This window comes from Galleria mellonella, unplaced genomic scaffold, assembly GCF_026898425.1.
Source record: "Galleria mellonella isolate WM207_F2 unplaced genomic scaffold, CSIRO_AGI_GalMel_v1 utg223, whole genome shotgun sequence".
Taxonomy (NCBI): Eukaryota; Metazoa; Arthropoda; class Insecta; order Lepidoptera; family Pyralidae; genus Galleria; species Galleria mellonella.
The window spans coordinates 266,207-278,890 of NW_026442042.1; the positions used below are offsets into that span (position 1 = coordinate 266,207).

General features: G+C 30.2%; 1 protein-coding gene and 1 long non-coding RNA gene across 2 annotated transcripts in view; one reads left to right on the forward strand and one right to left on the reverse strand.

The window, feature by feature from the left end:
• The first annotated feature begins 249 nt into the window (after positions 1-249).
• LOC113517201 (uncharacterized) lies at positions 250-12,306 on the forward strand. Its single transcript, XM_026901777.3, has 5 exons — positions 250-409; positions 3,822-3,945; positions 6,979-7,164; positions 8,304-8,426; positions 8,827-12,306. Exons 2-5 carry the CDS (start codon positions 3,832-3,834, stop codon positions 8,899-8,901), a joined length of 498 nt encoding a protein of 165 aa, XP_026757578.2. The 5' UTR covers positions 250-409; positions 3,822-3,831; the 3' UTR covers positions 8,902-12,306.
• The window catches only part of LOC128200619 (uncharacterized), a 38,055-nt gene continuing 28,016 nt past the window's right edge, over positions 2,646-12,684 (reverse strand). The window contains exon 6 of the long non-coding RNA XR_008252808.1: positions 2,646-2,841. This is a non-coding gene — a long non-coding RNA (uncharacterized LOC128200619). The remainder of the gene's footprint in view (positions 2,842-12,684) is intronic.

A 12,684-nucleotide genomic window follows, 5' to 3' on the forward strand; every position in this document is an offset into this window, starting at 1 on the left:
GCTTATAACAACGGGAAAACTCACGCCAAGGTTACGATAACAACAAAAGTTTTCTGCACACGCTAATAAGTATATCTACAAAACTGTCATTTTTAAAGGTATAATTAAATACTGGTTCAATTAAATAATTGGCTTCAGTGTCTAAAATAAATAATTGTTAATTACTACAGCAATGATTCAGTAAATGTTGTGTACACTGCGAATATAAATTTGTTAATGTATACGTATGGACCGTGGACGCATGCGCGAAGTAGCATGGCAGTGACTCACTGTCCGACCACAGTGCACACGCATTGGTAGCTAGCAGTCGTCAGTAGTCGTTTTATTCGCCAACTCTCCTTCACACGTTCCATTTTGTTGTACACCTGTGCTAATTTTTAGTTTCATCTTGATCATCCACCTCTAAAGCGTGAGTATGTTTATATGAGATCTTGTTTATAGATAAGCTATTTATAGGCAGTAACATTCCCGCCTTATTTTTCGCTTGTTCTGCTTTATAGTCACTTTACTTAATATAATATTTATATACAAGTTAAATATTGACAGCGCTTATCACTTTGTTATCACAAACTGTCTTGAAGTACATTATATATATATATAAGTACATCATGTATCACTTCAGGTCAAGTTGTGATATATACTGTATTTGATTAAGATTCTCCTGAAAGTATTCATTAAAAGTGATCATTAGCATATTACTTATATACTTTTTAATTTTTATTTAAATTTTTTTGGGCCATGGAGTTCGATGCAGCGTATGTAGGTAGTAATAAAGTGTAAGTGCAATACCTGGGTACAATTTTCGGTTGAGCTAGTTTAAAAACGAATGAATAGCCTGTTTTTTTTATACAACTTATAATAGCAAACAAACTTACGGCCCACCTGATGGAAAATAGTAACCGTCGCCTATAGACATGAGCAGTACTACGGACATAACAGAGTATACTCTTTCGCCCATGATACCCCTTATGCGTTGCCATTCCTGAGGCCTCAGATATTATTCCTCTGTACCCTGTAAATTCATTGTCATATTCCACCTTTCAAACCGAAACAGCTACGCAAACATAACTGCTTGGGGGGAAAGGGATTGTTAGCAATGAAGTTTGATAGCTCCAATATGCCTTATTAGGTCGACCTCCACGTGGTTCCCCCTGGAAACCATCGTGAACAATTCTTGTTGAAATTGACCTGCTTCATCCTCATCTATCATCCTTCAATGGTGCCCCGCCGGTGTATACCGATAGCGCGGGTGGGGTTACCATTCCATTATCACCCATTAAAAAAAACACAACTGCTTCACGGTAGAAACACGAATGGGACAGAGGTGCTCAAGCAAACGACTTTTGAACAAAGTCTCTTCTGGTATACAAAGTTGTTTCAATGTGTTACAATAGAACTTAATTAAAACGTAAACAAACGAATGATTTCCTCGCATAAAAAATAGCCCGCTGATGTCCAATATTAATTAGTACAATTTAAAAACCAATCATTAATTAAATACTTCAATTTGTAATTAGTTTAATTAGGGAGTGTTTCTGTGATAATTTCAACAAAACATGGTACTTTTTTATGAAGTTCTTGAGAAACATATTATATTTTTTATTATATTTTATACTCTGGTCTGATTGGTACCCTTAAGTCCCATGTTTTATTTCTCATAACACAACAACAGAATCCAACAGAATTTTTGTAATTACATTAAAATTTTAATTGTTGTTTTTATTGTAAGATTTCTAATACCACCTTCCTTATAAGTAGTGAATAGTAAGTGAACATCTATTTTACAAATATATCGCAGACGTAGAGTTGTTATGGGGGTACAAGTCTAGACTAAGGGAGATATAGTGGCGCGACGAGGTCAACAACCTGTACAGTGCCTACTATCATTTTTATGAATGAATGAAACAAAGAAGTTCTTATCATTATATTGATAATCAGCGAGATTAATAACGATCAGAAGTGACTAATATGATTTAAGGACGAAGACGTTTTAAGGATATCGATAATAAAATATGCTGTGTAATTATTTAAATTTAAACAATACTTTATGCGTCAATTTTAACAATTGTTAATCATTTACATTAAAAGGAAAGGCCTATTTTCAGTAGTGGTTAACTGAAATGAGAACCCCGTCCGAGCTAACGGTATACTCTGGCGGGGTACCTGTGAGGGACGATAGGTGACAATAAAAAAGGAGGTTATTAAGCTCATCGTGATAATTGCACCTGGAATTTAGCACGATGGTTTTCATGGGGGACCACGTGAAAGTCGACCTGACAGGGTATATTGCTAGCATTCAGACTATTATTAGTCAGCATTACCAACAATTAATTCCCCCAACTCTGCTCAATTACCTGATGTGATAATTATAGAGTAGTATTGTAATTCTGTAATATTATACTCTTAAACATTTAATCAAGCTTTGGTTTAAGTATATACTTTTTATAATTATTGTTAAAAATTAATATGTTTAAAATGTTGAGGTAATAAATAATAATCTTCAAGAAATATTGGAACTCAATGCTTCATTAACCTGTCTTACAAGAGTCGGTCTTGAAGTCAATTCTAATAAACAACTTAGGGAGGGCTTTGACATATTTATACTAAGTAGGTACACTGGAATAAAATTGACTTTGTGAAAAAAAATTTGTACTTGTGTTTATTTCGAAAAAGCATAATAAGTATATAACTTATAAGCTGTGTACGTAATGTATTATTTTATTCTTGAGACTCGAGAGCTGCCGGCCTCGGCACATAAACGCAGCAACGTCATGCACGCCCAACATGGCGACCTCTGTGCCCATTTTTGGTGATGAGTTAATGTGCTATTTCGTATTGACTCTGTAAAAGTTTCGATGTTAAGATTATAACTTAATCAAGGACAATGTATAAATATAAGCACCTTGTATATTGGGGCTTAATTATTTATTAGGAGGGAAAAACTTCGCATTAGTGGCCACATTACTAGCAAATACCGTGTTAAATTGATTTCCATACAGTTCCTCTTGGAAACTAACGTTGTTAATTCTTTGTGTAGGCGGGTTTACCATTCTATTAGTATCCAATATATATATATATATATATATATATATATATATATATATATATATATATATATATATATATATATATATTCTATACAAACTTGCTAGCTTAACGTATTTATTAGTACGTTTCATCCTCGTTTGAAAATAGAAATTGTGGTTAAATATCACATATGAATTATAATTCTTAATAATCGCTGTACCCTAATCTACTTAAACTTTTTTAAACGCAGTGTAGGACGACCCTCCCCCTAGATGGAATGATGACTTTAAATACATTGCAGGGAGTCAGTGGATGCAGGTTATTCAGGATCGTTCTTTATGAGTATATGGGGAAGGCCTATGTTCAGCAAAACTTTAATTTAATTCATATTTCTTATTTACGATACAGGATGAAATCAAAATCTTTAGTATTATATCGATCAGGTTTACTAACCGCGAAATTGTGCGTTTTCACTATAGGAACATGGGTGAACATGGAAACGACAAAATATTTTGAGCTCTACTCGTATATATATACATATATGTCGTGTTCAGATGATAAGTTTGTTTGGGCATGAAAAATATAATACTATGTATGGGCGATCCAAAATATTTTTTTGTTTTTGAATTTTTGATTAATGAAATTTATCTCTTAATTTATTCTATGGCATGGGCAGATTCTTAATTTTACATAGATGACGTTAACGACTTCAATCTCACCCTGTGGAATACATTGTTTGTGAATAGAGAAACAGAAAAAGAAATAAATGAGAATGTATGATATAAAAATTGCAGATTGTCCAGTATGTCACATACGGTGACCATAACTCGAACGACTGCGGTGTCCTCTGGTACCGCGCTGTACATCAACAGCGGGTATCTGGGTTCTATGCCTGGCTTACTGAAACTTGCACAGTTGGTAAGTGCGTTAATGAGTTGTCTTAGATAGATTTAATATCGGAATATTTTGTACATAATTATTCATATATATTAATTATATACAAAATTATATATTATTATACAAATGTGTAAAAAATATAACTTTTCTATTATATACACACCTTACATCTATGTACTATAAATATAAAAAAAAACAAGATTTTAAAAATTACTGAAAGATAAAAAATTTCTATAAGATCAATGCCAACTGGTATTGCCAACATAGGAGACTTGCTGCATTTCAACGCTGAATAGCTATGGAAATGCGTTGACCAAAGTATAGGCCAGCCTTCCGGTCACCAGAGGTTTCCACCAGCCGACGTGATATCTTTTTGAAAAGATTGGCCTTGGGGCCCCACGGACCCAGAGTCTCAAGTCCAAACTCCGTTTTTTACATTAATTAGAATTTTATACCGTCATTAACAATATTTTTGAGTGTCAGTCATAAAGATTAATTTTGAAATTGGAGATGTCAATTAATGTTCTTTAAAAATGATGCGCGTATTTAAAGATATATGACATTGAATATGTTTTTTTTATGTGCAAGTACTAAATCAAATGAAGAATTAATTAAAAGTAAAGAAAAGCTTATGTGGCACATAAATATACATAGATACACACTGCTGTTCTCGAGCTATACTTATTTCAGCTTTATTCTTACCTCTTTATGTATGAATTTTAAACAGAATGCGTCCTACTTTAGTGATACAAAAATACGTATCTCGGTTGAGCAACAGAATCAACATTCTTGGAGACTGGGGCTACTAACAGACGCATTTTACGTTAATGAAATTTCGTTTTAACATATCTCCGGATAATATCTTATTTTTCGAAAAAATCTCTAGGTATAGTCATGCAGTGTATAATAATCTTTTAGATAACAAAGTAATGATAATATTTTTACAAATAATTTCGATTATATAAATGAAAAGTCTATGTGACGAATAGAGTCAAAATCTCTATATACTAAGTAATGGATGAACGCGAATATATTTCGTATCTGCTCACTTTATTATTCTTATATAAACTTCTCTGGTGAGAAATAAAAAAAAAATATTATTAGTTAACCAATCACAATTTTTTGTTAAAGACATTTTAATTCTCTGTAAAGTTTAATAACATCTAAAAGTGACTCTCTGTACCTACACATCTTTTGTTTTCACTGAACGACAAATGATGTCATGGGACGCGTCATCATTATTTACTCTCATGTCCAACCGATTTATCACTAGTTAGGTAATATATACCTATGATACACTACGTAATGCCCCGAAACTGCTTTAGTGTAAGTTGTTAAATTAACATTATTTACTTTTATGTGCATATCCTAATCCCATAGTATTTGTACCCAACTAACCAGCTGATATATTCATAACTCTCTTAGCGGATACTTTGTCCAGGCTTGACTATTTAAATAGCAGAATACTGAATGAATATTAATATTATAAATATTCAAATAGAAACATTAGTTTACATTAGGTTCCCTTATTTCTTTCATGTTTCTGTCAGAAAATAACAGCGCTGAGCAAGATACCACGAATATAAACAATATGTAAATCACAAAAGTAAAGGTGAAAACTTCTGTGACCAAACGTGATATGGATATAAAATAAATACAATTTACTGTGAAAGTATGGCTCTGCTTGCATCACTTTAAACTAATTTTATCTTGTACACAAATTATAGAATCGTTTAAATCGAACAGCACGAGCACCTACTATTCAGTAGGTATATTTACTTAGTGGGCTTTCAAAATAGCCGCAGTATGAAGTCATGCATCGTAAAGCTAAAACGATCAGAAAACTCGAATATATGTATATTAATACTTATATATGACTTATATGTTAGTATGGCGTTTCTATACGTACTTGCAGTTGCTAGGTAGATATTATTTTATCAAGGAATAAGGTACCTAATTATATGTTTAATGTTGTTATTAAAATTGCAAGTTTCGAAATTCCCGTACATTGAATTTATTCTATGAAAATTACTGACGCTAAAAACTAATAATGAAACCTAAATCATTCATTTTTAAAATTATATCCAACTATCTGTTTGTTCTGACATCGCGGGATCTGTCGAGCGAATCATGAAATACAGCTTGACCTATTTATTGTATGCAGTCGTGTAGAACGTGGAGGTCTTTGTTAATTGGACATGCTCTAACTAGGGTCTGTAAAAATAAAAGAGAGTTTTTCAGATATCCCAAGAGAATGGTTAAATCAGGTTACATGTGGACTATGACAAATCAAATAGTTAAATCTTAATTTTTTTGTCATTCTATCATCAAAAAGAAGTAGAAGAAAGATTCAGAAGGAAAACGATTAAATTGGACAGGTACTCGTGATTCTTTATTAAGTATGTACTTTATATATATATATATTATAGGTATATATATTATTACTTGTATATTTTAAATACCGTGCCGTATATTTTAAATTTGTCTGAGGGGTAATTATTTGGTGTGATTGAATTTCTTGAGTTTACCAAATATTTTGTTCAGTTTAAAAAGCATAATTTTTTTGTTATTTGTATATTCGTTAACATCTTTGTAAATTACAAAAATAAGGCTGCTTTATTTATTTATTATTTATTGACTACATTTCAAAAAAATGTTTGGTATAAAAGGCGGTCTTAATGCATAGCATTCTCTCCTAGTCAATCTTTGAAAAACGGAATGAATGAATGTTGTGCATAATACAAGTTAATATTTTTATATTTTTATTTAGCTAATGTAGTATGTACAGTAACAGTATAGTATATAGATGTATACTACTAGCATTTATCCGTGACTTCTGCTTGATCAAGATATGTTTAGTGGTTGAGATAAAAAATAGTCTATATCCTTCTTCATCTCATATAGTTCCAAATATACCAAATTTCATAATGATTGGTTTAACCGCTAAGACGCTATAAAGTAACAAAAAAACAAACACACTTCCACATTTATAATATTTTTATAAAATATAATTCGTGGAGCCTTCTACTTATAGTTGTTTTTATTTGATTTCAGTTAATGGGTGCAGCCTGCGTCGGTATTGTGAGCTACTACTACGACACCAATTACAGAGCCGTGTCACAGAGAGCGGAATTATTTTTCCTGTTAATAGCTGTCTCCTTCCTCATAGGCACATTTTGTTTACTTACTTCGTGTATAATATCATTGTCATCGGCTTCACTAATATCTAAGACTGTTTATGTGAGTATTCATGTTTATACGAGTATAATTATTGTGTACATACACAAACACGCGCACGCTTGCACACATACACAACGCACACACGCACACGTGGACACGTGCGTACACTAACACATACAGCCGCATACACAAGATAAATATTGTTATTATGTATTTTTAATTAATGTAAATCAGTAATTTTGTAACAGTAACTAAAATTGTAATTTGGGAAGGCATTGCCTTCAGACATATACTTAATGCTAGTTCAGGAGTCAGGACTATCTGTAGTTGATTCTATATGATTCAATATAGTTCAATATAAGGTGAAATCTAAATGTTATGATCAGCATTCTACCAGTGAAATTGAACGATTCTCTAAAAGAAATACGATTTGAAATCGCACCAACATTAATATGAAAAAATTATAGTTAATTAATAAGTATAATAAATTAATATAATTTAATTGCATGTATGTTGAGTTGATTCACTGTAGCTACCTATAGGTACATATTTAATCATTAAACTAATAAAGAATGCTCTTAGTATTAACAGTGTTTTGTATCATATGTTGATTTGGTAAATGAAGTTACAATATTATAAATAAGTTCTTATCTTTACTAATATTATAAATGTGAATGTATATTTTTGTTTGTTTGTTATCAATTAGCGTCTTAACGATGTATCCAATCACTAAGGAATTTGGTATATATAAATTATAAGGGATAGAAAAGGATATAGGCTACTTTTTATCTCGGTTAAGCGACATATCCCGGTTACGCGTACGAAGTTGCGGGCAAAAGTTAGTACTTATATAAAAGGATGCGAATTATTGTGATTTCACCTTCTATCGTTATTATTATGAATTGAGATGGAAAACTTGGGATTATAAAAACTGGAGAAATCAAACTCGCTTTTTCAAAGAGTTTTAATGTTATTCAACTGGTTAAAAGTAAAAAGAATCCTCAAAATTCAAGTAGATCTGGTGAAAACAAAATACAGACAATTTAAGAATTTAGAGATATCAACTACTAGAACAAAATAGTCTTCTATTTTGAAATCAGCTGATGTCTCTAAATTAGACATCCATTTCTTGACTGTATCTGAACTAACTGAATCTTATTTGTGTGTTGACGTTAATATTTTTTATTTTGTTTTTCCAGGAAGTCATTTACCATGGCTTGGCCTTTATACTATATTTAGCAGCGGGCATCACATTTCTAACAGAAGTCAATCAGAACAGGAGAAGTTATTACAATTCATATGAGCCATACTTAGCTGCAGCGGTATGTATGAATAATTTCATTACGTCTCTAAAAATAAGTAATATGAAAAACATTGAAAAAACAATATCGAAAGTTAAAAAAATACGACTGTAATTTGTCATGAATTTTGCAGTTTAAAGTAAATTAAGTTTATATGTTTATAATAACTGATCGCTACAAAATGAGAATAAACATTTTTATAATATTTATTTTGTGTAAATTGTTACTACTTATGAGTAGGTATATTTTATTATTATTAGTTTTAGATATAAAATTGTCTTCTTTAATATTGAGGATATTTAATTTTACATTTATTTTTGAGATTTTAAGTTATTTAGGCAATAAGTTTGCTCAGTATACATGTTTTATTATGTATAAGTATAAATAAATATATTTAAAGTTTATTTTATAAAATTTTCAGGTGATGGGATTGATTCTTGCTGGCCTCTACCTACTAAGTACATTTCTGGCGAACCGGTCTTATAGAGGCATTTAATTGAACTCAGAATCTCATGAAATCGATTTAATCATATATATACATATACTTATTTAATTTTGCTTCGGTATTTATAATTTAGCACAAATTATAGTTACTTACTTGGCCAAACTTTGTTTGTAACAAGAATATTGGAACCGATTCTGAGACACTATTTCTCTGAACCGTTAATATTTTACGTTGAGGATTTTAGGGGAAATTATCGTTTTATGGACTATTATAAACTAAAATTATATTTTTTACTTAAACCTATTAGAAATTTAGTTCATATTAGTATCCACAATAAAGATTTTACTGTGATATCAAGTTGAAACTTTAATTTTAGAGATTAGATTAATGGCGCCTCAGAATCGACCAATTGTTTGGCGCCAGCCGTAATAGCCATATTACTATTAATTCATTAACTATTAAGTCTAGAATTTGAAACTGTCATATTTAATATATCACATTTACTTTAACTATTGTATTATCTATTATACGCAATTGTGCGTATGCATAATACAAATATTATGACATTTTTTAATCTTCAGCTGAAAACGAGAATATTGTCAGCTCAAACGAAAATAATCAGATGCGAGCACTAAATTTTTTTATTTTTGTATTTGTTAAGTAGTTACTTTACGCATTTATACTTTATAATATATGGTTGTAATGTTAGCCACGTCTTCCTATTTAGTGGTGTAAAAAGATATATAAGTATGAATTTCTATTTCAATGTTTACAGCAGTGTAAGGTCTACCTCATATTGTTTTTCTTGTATAATTACAAAGATGTCTAATAATAAATGCTCTATATTTCAAAGGAATTTTATAAGATTTAATTTTTAATACATATGCATGCATTATTTATTGGCACAAGTATCTACACTGTGACAAGATGTATGTATTTAAAGCATAGAAATTATACAGGATTTTGAATCGAAATCATTAGTGTACTTTTAAGTGTTGTAGTAGTAAAATTGATACAGAAGCTAGTAGGAAAATCACATAAAATACTTAGTCTTCCGTACAAATATCAGAGCTGGTCTCGTTGCTATGATCGTTGATGCTATTGATTTCGATTTAACCTTTTTTTTGTATGTTATTTTTCTCCGATAAAACAGAGTGCCTTGTGTGATTTTCAGAAAGATTTACGTTGCGATCGCGTTTACGTTTAGTTTATAAATTTATAAGGCAATCTTAATTTCTGAAACAATCCACTAGAGGCAATTTATACAAAGTAACTGTAAGATCTAACAATAAGATCTCTGAGCTATTTAGAATTGGAATGCTATCTATTTTGAAAGTAGGTGGTGTTCCGTTCCGGTGGGATCGGAGATATGGTATATAACACAGACGAAACAATAGTCTTTCGTTCTAGTTTAATCACATATAATTTTGTATTTATTTAATAAATTTTAATGTTATTTTATACGCATATTAAAATAGTCAATTAAAATGGTATGATTATTATATGTATTTATTTTACGTATTTTATATGTATATATTTAGGTTTAAAGTATTGGTCCAATGAATCAAATTTCGAGGTAATGTCAATTACAATACGGTTTCAATGAAGTGACATTTTAAAGTGGCTTCAAAAAAGAGAGAATGTTCTCAATTCAATTGTTATGTACATTACACAATATTTTGCTATTTTGAAGAGATTTTAAGAATTTTTTTTATAATCAATAGTCCTTGTATGTAATGATATCTCTGCTGCATTATTGCTGTTAAAACTGTAATTACTTAAAACGGATTTAGGGGTAATTTAAACTCAAACATAGCCACGGTTATACTTACAACATGTACTTATTTATAAGATCATTTTTAGATAATTTTTAATTTATTATTAAAGTCAGTTTAGCTTTTATAGAGCATAAATAACAATAAAATTAATATTTATTTGTCCATTGATGTATCTATGTTTGTGGTTTTTCCTTTACTTTTTTTTAAATGTAGAGTAATGCGGAAAATATTTAAGATATTATGTTACTAGTCAATTACTATGAAGTATAAAATGATTTATTTATCTATAGGTTCAAAGTTTTGCTTTTAAAGGCCCCTCTTGTCCAAGATAAAGTCAATTAATGTATTTAAATAAATCTGGATTTACTCTTTTTGTATGCGCGATTATTATATAAAATTGTTATTTTGTTGGAGTGGCAAAAGTAAAGGAAATAGAAAAGAAATTGTAATTTACATTTAATTTAATTGCAAAAAGTTGACACGTAATTGAAAGATAATTTGATTTTAATTTTTAAATATTGTCAAACTTGTAGTTTTTTTACAAGAAAGATTAAAAAATATATGCCACTGGATCGAATTATGTAGTAACTAAATGTAAAATGAGAATAAGAAAAATAATTAATCCTGAAATAATAATATGTAAGTATCTATAAAGAATAATAATAAGGTTTTTAATAAAATGTATCTTAATAAAATATATTTTTTATTCGTCCATAAATATTTTGTATAGGTACAAATAAATAGTTATTTTTGCGTAAGTACTGACTTTAAATCAAATTGTGGCTTATTCTATGTTGGGACCACACGGTCAAAAATATGCCTGTGTAATACATATTTATATTATTTCATAATATAAATATATAATGAGTATATATCGGAATCCTGTAATCACCTATATCCGTATATATGGAGTGGATAGACTTACTCAAATTTAGTATACTCTCCGAATCAAAATTTTTTCGAGAAAAAAATGGGCAATGGAATCAATCATTATTTATACCTTCATAATTATTTTTCTCCCTGCTAAATTATAGGAGCGGTTTTCAAAGTTAGAAAACCCACTGAAATAGACCCCCTTTAAACAGCGTATCGAAATAAAACATACACCATTTTTTAGGATAGACTTTTGGAAATACAATTGTGAAGCCGCAATTTCGTGCAGTGGTTTTTGCGTGATGCCGAATAGACACACAGACAGACACACAAAATTATTATTATTAAGAACAAAACAATAATTAAGGCTTCTCATACGAGTTTTCTAAATATCTCCCGTGCACAGAAATAGTTACAGTTATATTACTAAGATGTAGCTTTGATTTAATGATATGTCTCTTTAAGTTCTATAAAGAAAAAAAAATGATATAATTTAATGATTGATTGCTTCATTTTAAGAGATAGAGAAGTATATGTTAAAAAGTTATTTTTAACATAAATTATTATGTTAAAACGTTAATATGAATTAAATGAGCAATATTTAAAAGTATACTAACGAGTACATTAAATTCACATCTACTATGTCCAATCCGTCATTTAGGTTCTGAACGAACCTCTGTTATTCAGTAAATCTGTAGTTTCACAACACAAAATATAGCATTATAATACGTATTTACCCGCTGAGATACTTGCTTTTTTCTTTACAATGTTTTTACATATAACAAAATAAATAAGTTCACCTATGCTTACATTATTTCTACTCGTAATTATTGGGGGCACAGGGATTGTTAGTAATGAGATCTAAGATTCATTACTAGCGATGTACCCTAATACGTCGATCTCCACACGGTTCCCCCTGGAAACTATCGTGGTTAATTTTTGATGAATTCATCTCGATTGGACAACTGACCTGCTTCATTTTCCCCTATCATCCCTCACTGGTGCCCCAGCAGCGTATACCGATAGTGCAGGTGGAGTTACCATTACCATTCTATTTTCATCTATTAAAAAAACTCATAATTATTAGTAGGACTGTATGTCTGAGTACAATAAATATTATATAATAAATTATCTATCAGGCGGAATATGGGAAATTACAGGGTACAGAGGTAAAGCACATTAA